Below are 15,080 nucleotides of genomic sequence, written 5' to 3'. Positions count from 1 at the left end.
AAGGCTCTTTGAAATGTACAAACGTCCGAGGTCTTAACCATTGTTAAATAGGGGTTGAGATGAGAAGAAATGTCTTCATCCCAAATATTTATGATTTGGTAGCAAATCATTTGATATTTAAAAAAAATGATACAAAGCAAAGTGCAATATAAATAGGCAACATTTCCAGTTAGAACCCTTCATTTAGAAGGATCCAAACCTGAAAAGCTGAAGTCCATCCATGTCTTCCAGAGCTGCTGCCTGACCTGAATTGGAATAATTTATTGTCACATATGACAAGTCACAGTGAAATTCTTTGCTTGCACCCCCAGGTCCCCCTTTGTTTTTCCTCCCCTCCCCCCTCCCTCCCGGCGCCCCCCCCCCCCCCCCCCCCCCCCCACGCCGGGTCCTCCATTTTGCTTCCCCCTCCCTTCATGGCGGTCCCCCCACACCGGGTTCTCCTTCGTTCCTTTCCTCGGCCACGTCGTCCTTACTTCACGTGTCCGTCTCGTCTGTCTGTCTGTCGACGTCATCATCGACCGCCGCACCGACCTCTCCACTATTGCTGCCGGTTCCACTCCAGGCCCCCGCCGCGGGCTCCGCAGATGCAGACACCAATGGCCACGGGCTTCATCAATCCACGAGGCTCCAAGTTACTCCAGTGCTTTGTCCTTTTTTGTAAACCAGCATCTGCAGTCTCTTGTGTCACAATCTTTTGATATTCTTCATTCAAGGAGACTGGAGATTTAATTGATAAGAATATTCACGAAAGTGATGCAGAGGTTTTTTAGATATTAAATGATTCAAGGCATCTGGGGTTAGTATAAAAAAGAGATATTAAAAGAAAAGATTAGCCATGATCTTATTGATAGCAGACCAAAACAGTAATTCACGCTTCTTGTAACCGTAGCAAATGTGAAAAAAAAAAATGTGTGCATATTCATATTTGTATGTATGGCTTGAGATTTAATGATCTCTGCCAGCAACCGCCCTTGGACATGTTACCATACTGAAATCTCCAAACTGGGGGATGACAGCAACTTCCATCACATCACGACACGATGACTAGGGTTTGAATTATCTATCAACACATGGACCTGTTTCCGCCAGTCATAACCAATGGCCTGCACTCACTGCTGGAGTACGGTCCTGAACCCAATATCCCAAGCTCTGAGCAGCTGTATTGCTCAAACACATCCAGCCTCCCCAACACCGGTGTTCTCCACATCAGGCTGTGGGTAATTCATTGCTGTGAAAACTCGAGAAGAGAACAGGGATTTGCATCATATAACTGACGTGCCTGACTGCAGCTGTGTGGAGGGCAGGGGGTTTGCAGCAGGTGCCTGGCACAGCATCGCTCTTTGTATTTAACACTAAAAAGTCTCCTTTAAATGCTGATTCTTTGAGCACACTTGTCCTCGTGAATGCATGATGAGAACTAAAAGAGGTACCAGCACACAGCTCTGCTTGACTGCAACACTTTGTTCAAATGCTTATCTATTAATTGATTTTTTTTTACAGATTGCTTTACTTACTACAGCAAGAGGCTTCAACTGTTGAACTTAAAACTGAATGTGCAGTAGTATTGGGGAGTCTTGCAATGGGGACAGAAAATAATGTCAAGTCCCTGTTGGACTGTCATATAATTCCGGCATTATTACAAGGTACAGTTACTTTGGAATTGCATGTTATGTTTGAATGCGCTTCATAAGAGTTTGCTATAAGGCTGCACAAATAATCTGAAGAATGAGGCCTTAATATTGGAGGAATCTCAAAAGATAGATACAAAAAGCTGGAGTTACTCAGCGGGACAGGCAGCATCTCTGGATGGAAGGTGTGGGTCGAGCCCTTCAACCTGAAACGTCATCTATTCCTTCTATCCAGAGATGCTGCCTGTGAGATTGTCTAATAACTCAGAATCCATACATGAGTATGTTATTTATTAAGAAAGCACACAGAGCTCAAATACATAGGTGTTGTAAGCTCAAGCTCAACGACGAATCTAACTAGAGGCTGGACTAGCAGGCTAGATAATATATGAGACACTCAACCAGATAGCTGTTTGAGTGTACACAAAAACGCTGGAGAAACCCAGCGGGTGCAGCAGCATCTATGGAGCGAAGGAGATAGGCAACATTTCGGGCCAAAACCCTTCTTCAGACCCTTAGCTGTTTGAGTGTGCAGTGGTATGCAGTAAAACATAACATGGATCAGGTCAAGCAGTACTGACTGATCTACATCCTCCTTCTTAAGTATAATAAATCATGCAACTAAATAAGCATACAACTAAAACTTCCAATGTATAGTAGGAAGATACAGTGCTTTATAAATCGCGACTAAGCCGTGAAGGATATGAATAAGGAGAAATACAATGTGGCCTAGGTAATGGAAACCCGTAATCAGTATTTAATACAGTCTTTGTATTTAGGGTTAGGCTGACAAACCCGTCCTATGCACGTACGGTACAGGCCCTCTGCTGGAGGGGCCGGTGACATCATATCAGGCGGTGGTTCAACAGTCTTTATGGGTGACATCACCGGAGGTCTAATAGGTGATTTCGCCAATAGTGCTAGTGGCTCTTTGGCCATTGGGGAGCCATTACGGTTTGAACCCACAGTCTCTCCATTAGTCTTTGGCATGATGTAGCCATTCGAGAACTGCTGAGATGGTCTTGGTTCGCTCACTGGCAGAATATGTTTTCTATTGAACCTGACAATTCCTCCTTCGGAGCGGACTAAATAGGGACGTGGCTCCAAGCAGGTTTCTGCCACTACACCTATGCGGTCATGTCATTTCTGTGTTTGTAGGCGGACCGTTTGACCGGGAGACAAAGGCGAGAGGGGACAGCTGGTTTGGTCGTAATACGTTTTTTGAACTTGCCATTTGTGTTGTAGTTGGGCCTGGACTGTGTGTGGATCACGAACCTTGTAGGTCACGAGGTTGTAGCAGTTGCTTAGCTACTGGAAGGGTAGTGCGGGTTCGTCTGGACATCAAGCGTTGTGCAGGTGAACCTAACACTCTGTCCCGTAAAACGTTGCATGTTTAGAAGGTCCCGGAAGACATCAGACCCCGCTCTTTTAGTTTTTCCATCACCTGTTTCGCACTGTGAGCGGCTCTTTCCACTAACCCGTTTGACTGCAGAATTCCGGGCTGCTGGTGACATGTTTGAAATACCAGCGTTGGATAAAGTCTTTGAAACTTTGACTTGTAAATTGTCCTACATGAGGGAGAGAGGGGCCCCGTGAACTGAGAAGTGTTTTGCAAGTTTCTGAATAACTGCCGGCAATGAGGCAGTGCGGAGCAAATCAATCTCAAACCAACCGGAGTAGGAGACCACTAGAACCAGGTACCGTTTGCTATTCCAATCGAAAATGTCAGTCGCCAGGGTTGTTCACGGTAGATCAGGAACCGGGTGATGCAGGAGCGATTGCTTCTGCTGGTACGGTGCTACACTGTTACATACTGCACACGACTGCGTTCTCTGGCGCACATAGTCCAACATGGCAGGCCAGAAGAACATGCTCTTGGCCAACTTATACTCATGTATGGATTCTGAGTTATTAGACAATCCCACTTCTGACACCATGTGAGATTGTCTAATAACTCAGAATCCATACATGAGTGTAAGTTGTTTATTAAGAAAGCACACAGAGCTCAAATACATAGGTGTTGTACATAGGTGTCAAGCTCAACAACGAATCTAACTAGAGGCTGGACTAGCAGGCTAGATAATATATGAGACACTCAACCAGATAGCTGTTTGAGTGTACAGTGGTATGCAGTAAAACATGACATGGATCAGGTCAAGCAGTACTGACTAGTCTCGCTGAGTAACTCCAGCAATTTGTGTCTATCTTCAGTGTAAACCAGCATCTGCAGTTCCTTCCTACACAGAGGAATCTCCAACATGATCTTTAGTCTGCAGTGCTATTATTAGTGTCATTACTTCAGCATGCTTGGCTGTATTAGTGATGCAGGTAGGAAAGGTCACTTGATTTTGATTATTGTCCGGGACTTGTAAGGAATTAAGTTACAAGATGTGGTGAAAGTATTTATCTCCCAAATCAAGCAGACTGCTAATACTACCAAGTGAAAATCATATTGAGTGGTCATTTAATAGTTATTGAGATACATATACACATGATGTGTGACTGAACTGTGGAAAATATTGAATATCAAATGTTTTTCTGACTGCTGAAGCAGTTATTTTATCTTTAAGGGACTTTGAATAAATAGTTTATAATATATTACCGATTTGTGATGTAATTAGAAATTCCTTTTCCCTTCTAAATAGGTCTCCTCCTTCCAGATCTTAAATTTATAGAGGCTTGTCTTCGATGCCTCCGTACAATATTGACAAGCCCTGTGACGCCAGTAGAGGTACTTTATACAGTAAGTACAGTATCTCAGACACTGGAATTAAAAACAAATTGTTGGAAATACTCAGCAGGCCATGCAACATTTGTGGAGAGAGAAAAACAGATTTTATGCTTCAAATCAGTGACTTGCTCAGAACTGGACTTGCTGAGTGTTTCCAGCAGTAAATTTTTATTTTGATTTCCAGCATCTGTAGTTTTTTACTTTTTAGTCTCAGATATATTTAAATTATTTATTTCTGTCTTTTTGGGGTCTTGGTTTAAAAAAATTCTGCTAGTGAGAATATTGGAGCATTAAGATATGAAGTGGCTGCAGTTTTACTTTTTCTTTTCGTGTTTTGTGTTTGGTTAGATTCTGCAGGGCAGTGTCACAAGAAGTAAGAGTATCACAAGTCTCCGTAGGGGTTCCCTTGGGTTGCTCTCGGGTAACTTGTCAAAAGCAACATTGTTGATGGCGATATGGCAAAATCCTTGCTTTTGGGCCCGTCCCACTTAGGCGACTGCCAGGGACTAGTTTTAATGGAATTCACCTACAATACCTGGCGACAACCTATGATAACCTACGACAGCAAAAATTGTCGTCGAAAAATTTTCAACATGTTGAACGTTTTGTGGCAGTCGCCTGTAGACGCCCAAAAAATCACACGTGGGACAGGCCCTTTACTCTTTAACTAAGAATGCCTGCTCTAAGATGGAAGGCAGGTGAAATCACTGACAAAATAATAGCGTGGATAAGTTCCCAGCGCAAGAATTTTATTTGGTGATAATGAGTGGATGCAAATCACGTTCAACGTATGATTAGGTTTATCCTGGAGGAAGAGGATGGTGGGTTGCAGGGAACGGTTACACACTAAAGGATTCCCATGAATTGTTGGAGTAAAGGGATTGATGGTTAAGAATGGTCAAAGAATGGTTTAAATCAGTAAATCATAGATGACAGTTAGTGTTGGGAATGTTGCACCTATGGGGAGGAACAGATGAGACAAGGATAGATTTTAACCTTTGTTTTTATGTTGCTTCTAGGATTCAACAGTGGTTCCTCATCTTATGTCCTTACTTAGTAGATCACGATATATACAGGAGTACATCTGTCAGATTTTTTCCCATTGTTGCAAGGTAGGAGACATTAAAAATATTAAAATTAGTTTGTAAAGACATGTAAACACTTCATGTATGTTAATACATGTTAATTCTGAGCTTTAAGTGTAGTATCAAGGGAAGTGTGTTGGAATCAATGTACTAAGCAACACATAATGAAACATTACAATATTTCAAGTCAAGAGTGTTTTATTGTAATATGACCCAGATAGGACAATGAAATTCTTACTTGCTGCAGCACAACAGATTATATAAACATAGTACATAACGGGAGAAGAAAAGAAAGTTCAGTGTGTGTATATATACACATGCACACATACTCAATAAATAAACAAATATAGTGCAATAATAATAATAGTCTGTTGTAGTTCAGAGCTTATTTGTTATCATGTTTAATAGCCTGAGGGCTGTAGGGAAGAAGCTGTTCTTGAACCTGGACATTACAGTTCTCTGGCTCCTGCACCTTCTTCCCGATGTCAATAGTGAAATCAGTGTGTGGCCAGGATGATGTGGGTCTTTGATGAAGTTGGCTGTCTTTTTGAGGCAGCGACTTCGATAGATCCCTTCGATGGTGGGGAGGTCAAAGCCGGTGATGGACTGGGCAGTGGTCACAACTTTTTGCGGTCTCTAGCTCCTGGACGTTCAAGTGCCGAACCAGGTCACAATGCAGCCAGTCAGCATGCTCTCTACTGTGCACCTGTAGAAGTTCAAGAGAATCCTCGTTGACATACCAAATCTCTGTAATCTTCTCAGGAAGTAGAGGCGCTGATGTGTCTTCTTTATAATTGCATCAGTGTGCTGGGTCCAGGAAAGATTTCCGGAAATATGCACGCCCAAGAATTTGAAGTTATTGACATAGAAACATAGAAAATAGGTGTAGGAGTAGGCCATTCGGCCCTTCGAGCTTGCATCGCCATTCAATATGATCATGGCTGATCATCCAACTCAGTATCCCATACCTGCTTTCTCTCCATACCTCCTGATCCCTTTAGCCACAAGGGCCGCATTCAAGCCCCGCCACAGTTGCCGAACATCCGTCTCATCCTCCAGCTTAGAGCAGAAGTCCCTTTTGGCCTTTTTGATGGCCTTGTCAAGGTCGTATCTGGACTTCTTATAGACCTCTGCATCACCAGACCTGAATGCCCGAGATTTGGTCTTCAGAGGAATGCGGATCTCGAAGTTCATCTAAGGCTTCTGGTTAGGAAACATTCGGAAGGATTTTGTTGGAATGCAGTCCTCCACATATTTCTTTATGAAGTCAGTGACGACTGTGGTGTATTCATTCAAGTCCGTTGCCGAGTCCTTGAATATTGCCCAGTTCACATACTCCAAGCAGTCCTGTAGTTGTTCCTCTGCCTCCCCATACCCGCTCCGTGCAGTCCTCACCTCTGGGGGTGCTCACTTCAGTTGTTGCCTGTAGGCAGGAAGAAGCAGCACCGTTGAATGGTCAGATTTCCCGAAGTGAGGGCGAGGGATAGAGTGATAGGCAACCTTGATGGTCCTGTAGCAGTGGTATGTAGTTGTTATGAAAGCACATCCCCATGTCCTTTGATTCTATGATACCGATATTAGTGATGCACTGATTGTTTTTCAATTCCTTTGAACACATAAAAGAGTAAATGTAAGAATTAGTCATGTAATGAATTTGCATGAAATTACCTCTCTGAATTTAAATTTACTCTAGAATGTTGGAATGAAAATCTTGGTTTACTGTTTGCTGACAGCACTGAATGCATTTAATTTAACCAGTTTCAGCTGATCACAGGTTAACAGCACTAACTATCACTAACTATACAAAATAGAATTCTACCAACTCAAGGTTTTTGGATGAGTTGAAATTGCTGGAGTAAAATTGCCAATATGGAAGCCTGTCTTTACATTAGGAGGTGTAATAAGGCAGTCACCATGTATTCTATTAGTATTTGAGATTCTCTAGCTATTCTATTTAAGTTTCTGCTGAGGCAGTACTCGCTGGATCACTGGTTGGATTGTATTTGCCTGATTCAGTTCCACAAGGCTGAATCTGCTGGCTGGGAACAATGATTGCTGAGACCTTGTCTGGTACAATACAATACAATACAATACAATACAATTCAATTTATTGTCATTTGGACCCCGTGCGGCTGCTGGCAAGAGCCGCACCGCCTACTGGTGCCAGGGACATGGAGGTTAGGCAGAATAAACCCTGCCTGCCACTGTTGAGAACATCTTTAACATATGGCAAAGCCACATGACTGTGTCAAGAAATTGTCCCCCCCCCCCCCCCTGTATTTCCCTGATATTTAGAAGCATTAAAATACTAAAAAAATGAAATAAACAATGAAAGTTAATTTTGGAAAAGTTAAAAATGAAAAAATAAAAACACTTGCTTTAAACTAATTTTGGAAAGCACAAGAAAATGACACAAAAGCACAAGTTAGGGGCGACACAGTGGTGCAGTTGTAGAGTTGCTGCTTTACAGCGCCAGGGACCCTGAATCGATTCTGACTATTGTACGGAGTTTGGATGTTCTCCCTGTGACTGTGTGGGTTTTCTCTGGGTGCTTTATTTTCCTCCCACATTCCAAAGACGACAGGCTTGTAGGTTAATTGGCATCTGTAAAATTGTTTAACTTGGCATCATGTTCGGAAGAAACGTGGGCTGGCCTGTTCTTATGCTGTGCTGTTCTATGTTCTTCAACCCTTGATGAGATGCAAAACGCCATTCAATAGATGAAAAACCACAAACCAATTAGTGGTGTAAGAAGGAACTGCAGATGCTGGTTTAAGCCGAGGATAGACACAAAAAGCTGGAGTAACTCAGGCAGCATCTCTGGAGAGAAGGAATGGGTGACGAATGTGTCGAGACCCGTCTTCACACGGGTTAGGGCTAAGGGAAACGAGAGATATAGACGGTGATGTGGAGAGATAAAGAACAATAAATGAAAGATATGCAAGACCTAGGACAGAAAGGTCTGTGTAGGAATGGGAAGGAGAATTAAAGTACCCAGCAACCAGGAGATCAGGTTGGTTCATGCGGGCTGAGCGAAGGAGTTCCACGAAACGATCGCTCAGTCTGTGTTTGGTCTCATCGATGTATAAGGGTCCACATCTTGAACAACGGATACAGTAGATGATGTTGGAAGAGGTGCAAGTAAACCTCTGCCTAACCTGAAAGGGGTCCGTGGACAGAGTCGAGGGAGGAGGTATAGGGACAGGTGTTGTATCTTATGTGTTTGCAGGGGAAGGTACCTGGGGAGGGGGTGGTTTGGGTGGGAAAGGATGAGTTAACCAGGGAGTTGCGGAGGGAACGGTCTGCAGAAGGTGGAAAGGGGTGGAGATGGGAAAATGCGACTAGTGGTGGGATCCCGTTGGAAGTGGCGGAAATTTTGGAGAATTATGTGTTGTATGCGATGGCTGATGGGGTGGGAAGTAAGGACTAGGGGGACTCTGGCTCCGTGGTGACTAGGGGGAGGGGGAGCAAGGGCAGAGCTGCAGGGTACCGAGGAGACACGAGTAAGGGCCTCGTCTATGATGGGAGAGGGGAACCCCTGTTCCCTAAAGAATGAGGACATCTTGGATGTTCTAGTGTGGAACACCTCATATTGGGCGCAGATGCGGCGTAGATGGAGGAATTGGGAGTAGGAAGCAGGAAGTCTTTGCAGGAAGCAGGGTGGGAAGAAGTGCAGTCGTGATCGTTGTGGGAGTATATCTCTCGTTTCCCTTATCCCTAACCAGTCTGAAGAAGGGTCTCGACCTGAAACGTCACCTATTCCTTATCTCCAGAGATGCTGCCTGTCTCGCTGAGTTACTCCAGCTTTTTGTGTCTATATTAGTTTAGTCATTTATGGTTACTTGCACCGAGGTACAATGAAAAGCTTTTTTTTGTTGTATACTGTCAAGTCAGCGAAAAGACTATACATGATTACAATCGAGCTGTCCACAGTGTACAGATATAGGATAAAGGCAATAAGGTTTAGTGCAGTAAAATCAGATTAAATGTGTAGGAAGGAACTGCAGATGCTGGTCTAAAGAAGGATTTGGACCTGAAATGTCACTCATTCCTTCTGTCCAGAGATATTTCCTGCCCGGCTGAGTTACTCCAGCATTTTGTGTCTAAAATCAGATTAATGATAGTTTGCGAGTCTAGCTAAGAACTTTTTTCTAGTTGGTTTGGATGGTTCATTTGCCTGGTAATTGCTGAGAAGGAACTATCCCTCAATCTGGAGGTATGTGTTTTCACACTTCTGTCAATTTGCCTGATGGGAGAGGGGAGAGGAGGGAGTGTCCGGGGTGAGACTTGTCCTTGATTATGTTGAGGCAGCGTGAGGTGTATATGGAGTCAAGGAAGGGAGGTTGGTTTGTATGATGATCTGGGCTGTGTCGACAATTCTCTGTAATTGCTTGCTATCTTATATGGAGCTGTTCCCAAACCATTCTGATGCATCCCGATATAATGCTTTCTGTGTGTTGATGAGAGTTGTTGGGTGCTGAATTTCCTCCTCACCTCAGTTGTTGTGCTTTCTTGGCCATTGTTTCAATATGGGTGGTCCAGGCCAAGTTGCTGGTAATATTTACTGCTATGAACTTAAAACTTTCAACCATCTCTTCTTCGCAGTGCATCCTGTAGTCGGTGCATCCCAGGCTTCCTGATGTCGATTGCTATTTCCATTGTCTTGCTGACATTGAGAGAAAGGTTGTCGTCTTGACACCAAGTTACGAGGTTCTCAATCTCCTTTCTGTACTCCGTCTCGTCATTATTTGATAACTGGACCAATATGGTGGCGTTGCTCATGAATTTGTAAATTGTGTTGGATTAGTACTTGGCTGCACAGTCGTGAGTGTATAAGGGGTAAAGAAGGGGGCTGAGACATCATTGCAGAGCACCAGTGTTGAGGTTTACCCCCTATCCTCACTGATTGTGGTCTGATGGTCGGGAAGTCAAGGGTCCAGTTGCAGAGGTGAGTGCCGACTCCAATTTCCTCGAGTTTGCAGATGAGCTTGAATGGGATAATGCTATTAAAAGCAGAGCTGTAGTCTATTTGAATTTGAATTTGAATCCCTTTATTGTCATTCAGACCTTACGGTACATACATCATACAATAATAAACAACAGTAAACACAAATTAACATCCACCACAGTGAGTCCACCAAGCACTTCCTCACTGTGGTGGAGGCAAAAAAATCTTAGGGTTACTGTCTCTTCCCTCCTCTTCTCCCTCTGCGCTGAGGCGATTCCCCACCGGGCGATGGCACAACAGTCCCGCGGCTCACCGAACCCCGCAACGGGCCGGCTCAAACGCCGCGGCCCGGGGGTGGTCGAAGCTGCCGCCCTCCAGTCCAGCATACGCAGCCGCTGGCCCGCGGCTGAATCCAGGACTCAGGTCACCGCCGCCAGAACGCCGTCCCAGCCACCGGAGCATCGTTCCAGCCCCGAGCCGGATCGCCCTCACGGGAGTGCCGTTCCTCCCTCGAGCTGGGCCACTCCGACGGGAGTGCCGTTCTCCCTCGGGCTGGGCCACTCCGACGGGAGTGCCGTTCCACCCTCGGGCTGGGCCACTCCGACGGGAGTGCCGTTCCACCCTCGAGCTGGGCCACTCCGACGGGAGTGCCGTTCCTCCCTCGGGCTGGGCCACTCCGACGGGAGTGCCATTCCTCCCTCGGGCTGGGCCACTCCGACGGGAGTGCCGTTCTCCCTCGGGCTGGGCCACTCCGACGGGAGTGCCGTTCCTCCCTCGGGCTGGGCCACTCCGACGGGAGTGCCGTTCTCCCTCGGGCTGGGCCACTCCGACGGGAGTGCCACAGCCCCTCGCGGGAGAGTCTCGGCCCCTCGCCAGGCCGTCCTCATGGGAGCGCAGCTCCAGCCCCGAGCTGGGCTGCCCTCACGGGAGCGAGCCCAGGGCAAGTCCTGACAGGCTGCCTCCGGAGTCCCGAGGTCGCCAGCTCCGCCATTAGGCCTCAGCGCAGACGGAGGCAGAGAGGGGTGATACGACGAAAAAGTCGTATTCCCCCCAAGGGAGAGACAGCAGACCCCGTTTCAACCCCCCACCCCCCCCCCCCCCACATAAACACAACCTAAAAACCAAAAACGCAACTACACAAAACGAAAAAAAACAACACAAAAAAGTAAAGACAAACGGACTGCAGGTGAGCCGCAGCCGTTCCCAGCGCCGCCACTTCCGCTATGAATGGAAGTCTAATGTAGGTGTCCATCCTATCCAGGTATTCCAGGGATGAGTGTAGGGCCAGGGAGATGGCATCAGCCGTGGACTCGTTGTGGGGGTGGGCAAACTGTAGTGGGTCAGGGTTGCTTGGTAGATTGGATTTATTGCATTCCATAACCAGCCTTTCAAAGTACATCGTGATGGTGGATGTCAAGGCCACTGGACGGTAGGCATTAAGGCATGAGATCTCACTTTTGTTTGGCACCAGGGTGATGGTGGTCGTCTTGAAGCAGGTGGGTACCTCAGAACCAAGTAGGGAGAGATTAAAGATGTCAGTGAACACTTCTGCTAATTGGTCTGTGCAGCTTCTGAGGACAAGGCCAGGGACTCCGTCAGGACCAGTTGCTTTCTGTGGGTTCACCCTCAGGAAGGCTGATCTAACTTCTGCAACAGTCATCCTGGGAAGAGGCATACTTCAGCCTGATGAGACGGGCTGCTCAAAGCCAGCATAGAATGCATGAAGCTCATCAGGTAGAGCTGCACTGTCACCAGTGATATTGCCTGACTTTGCTTTGCAACCAGTTCTAGTCTTCAGACCGTGCCACATTCTGCGGGTGTCCGAATGATTATACTGGGATTTAGGTTTGTCCCGGTATTGTCTCTTGGCATTCTTGATGGATTTGCAAAGATCATATCGAGCTTTCTTGCACTGGTCAGGATTGTTTGACTAGCACGTTGCAGCCTGGTCTTCACCTGTGAATGTATCTCACGTTTCATCCATTGGGAAGCACACGGATCTGTTTGGATCTCTGCAGAAGTCGTCAAACTGGGAAGAATGATGTTGCATCCTACTCGCACACCATCATGAGGATATGGAATGACAAGAGAACATCAGAGGACCTAGGAGTAAATGTCCAATTATGGAAATTGCAAAGGGGAGGACATTTTATGCTCCATTGGAAAAGATGGTTGTGAGAAGCCTTCTGAATAGTTTTTTTTACATTTACTCGAGAACCTATTATAGAATCTGGGTTTAGGCCATCACCTAGACTTATATTGTTGACAAGCTGCAGGGCAAATGCTATAAAAAGCACACACCTCTTTTTATACCTTGCTTTCTCTGTTCAACTCTATTTCAGGATCTATCAAAAACCCCATTAATGCTATAGCAGGAGTCTTAATACAAATGACTAGTGTTTAGTTCCCAATCAAAGGTGAACTAAACTGCCAGGTGTCCAGTCATTCACTTAAGATTATTTCTGTGCAGCAGTTAAACCATCCTAAATTCAGTAGTCTCGCTCTAGTGTACTGATACAGCTATTGTGTGTACTCTTTCAAACACTGATATTCTTATATTTGTATTTGTCACACCTTTTGTAAATACGGGACAGTTGCTTAGCAGTATGACTAAATTGTCCATCAACAAGGTTGGACCCTGGCAACTCAAGTTTGTGTGGAGATTCTGTTGCATGATGAGCATCTCCCATATCTTGGAAGTTCAAATATTCCAGATGACTACCTGTAAACAAACATTAAATGTTTGTGATCTTTGAGTGCCTGAGAAACTTTTTTAAAATTACTGTATATACAGTTGGAAATAAATCCTGTAGCAGAGAAGGCTGTAATAATATCTTCTGTGTGGGTCTAAGATCTGAATGATGCACAGAAAACAATATTCCGTCTGAAGAAGGGTCTTGGCCTGAAATGTCACCTATTCCTTTTTTCCAGAGATGCAGCATGACCTGCTGAGGTCCTGGTGAAGTACTATCACTTCTATTACAGAAGGTCTCGCATGTTCACTTGGACAATATTCTCTTCCAAGTGACCAGGATAAATATTGAAACAATGTACATCCAACCATAAATTTAATGGAGCAGCCATGTCGATGAAGGCAAACTTCAGACATCTAGCTAGTTAATTTTCTGTTTGAGTCATATACATCCTAAGGATGCATTAAAAAAAAAAAAATCAGGAAATCCTCAAGGAATGTAATATTGCTGTCAGCGTTTAATTTCGTTTTTAGTTTAGAGAAACAGCGCGGAAACGGGCCATCCGTGTCCTCACCGACCAGCGATCCCTGCACGTTAACACTATCCCACACACACTGGGGACAATTTACACGTAACACCAAGCCAATTAACCTACAAACCTGTGCGTCTTTGGAGTGTGGGATGAAACCGAAGATCTCGGAGAAAACCCAAGCAGTCATGAGGAGAACGTACAAACTCCGTACAGACAGCACCCGTAGTCAGGATCGATCCCAGGTCGCCGGCGCTGCAAGTGCTGTTAGGCGGTAACTCTACCGCTGCGCCACCATGCCACTGTCTCCAAGAGCATCCTATGTGGACTGAGTGGCTAGATAGAAAAGATAAGGCCAGATGCATCAGATCAGGCCATATACTATAAACCAAAAGTACACATATTTGTTCCTCATTATTTGGCCAGATGTAAAATATTGCAGATGCTAGAAATCTGTAATAAATTAGCATGTTGGAAGTTCTGAGCAGGATAGGCAGCATTCTTATACATTTTGGTTTCACCATGTAGAAATTACAGCAGTGTTTATACATAGTCCCCCCATTTCAGGACGCCATAATGTTTGGGACACAGCAATGTCATATAAATGAAAGTAGTCATGTTTAGTATTTTGGTGCATATTCTTTGCATGCAATGACTGCTTGAAGTCTGCGATTCATGGACATCACCAGTTGCTGGGTGTCTTCTTTGGTGATGCTCTGCCAGGCTTGTATTGCAGCCATCTTTAGCTTATGCTTATTTTGGGGGCTAGTCCCCTTCAGTTTTCTCTTCAGCATATAAAAGGCATGCTCAATTGGGTTCAGATCGAATGATTCTTGGCTACTCAAGAATTGACCCTTTTTTAGCTTTGAAAAACTCCTTTGTTGCTTTAGCAGTATGTTTGGGATCATTGTCTCGCTGTAGAATGAAACACCGGCCAATAAGTTTTGAGGCATTTGTTTGAACTTGAGCAGATAGGATGTGTCTCTACACTTCAGAATTCATTATGCTACGACCATCAGCAGTTGTATTATCAATGAAGATAAGTGAACCAGTACCTTCAGCAGCCATACATGCCAAGGCCATAACACCCCCACCACCGTGTTTCACAGATGAGGTGGTATGCTTTGGATCTTGGGCAGTTCCTTCTCTACTCTATACTTTGCTCTTACCATCACTCTGATATAAGTTAATCTTTGTCTCATCTGTCCACAAGACCTTTTTCCAGAACTGTGGTTGCTCTTTTAAGTACTTGGCAAACTATAACCTGGCCATCCTATTTTTACGGTTTGCATCTTGCAGTGTAGCCTCTGTATTTCTGTTCAGGAAGTCTTCTGCGGACAGTGGTCATTAACAAATCCACACCTGACTCCTGAAGAATGTTTCTGATCTGTCAGACAGGTGTTTGGTGATGTTTCTGTATTATAGAGATAATTCTTCTGTCATCAGCTGTGAAGGTCTTCCTTGGC

At 44.9% G+C, this 15,080-nt stretch overlaps 1 protein-coding gene across 1 annotated transcript in view; it reads left to right on the top strand.

The window, feature by feature from the left end:
• The window catches only part of LOC116974936 (armadillo repeat-containing protein 8), a 156,857-nt gene that overhangs the window by 36,807 nt on the left and 104,970 nt on the right, over nt 1-15,080 (top strand). Inside the window, exons 4-6 of the mRNA XM_033023550.1 lie at nt 1,501-1,643; nt 4,274-4,371; nt 5,379-5,471. Coding sequence (XP_032879441.1) covers nt 1,501-1,643; nt 4,274-4,371; nt 5,379-5,471 — 334 coding nt within the window. The remainder of the gene's footprint in view (nt 1-1,500; nt 1,644-4,273; nt 4,372-5,378; nt 5,472-15,080) is intronic.

This window comes from Amblyraja radiata, chromosome 7 (genome assembly GCF_010909765.2).
Source record: "Amblyraja radiata isolate CabotCenter1 chromosome 7, sAmbRad1.1.pri, whole genome shotgun sequence".
Classification (NCBI taxonomy): domain Eukaryota; kingdom Metazoa; phylum Chordata; class Chondrichthyes; order Rajiformes; family Rajidae; genus Amblyraja; species Amblyraja radiata.
Note: the sequence above shows the minus strand (reverse complement) of the source record. Positions and strands in the feature narration are given on the sequence as shown.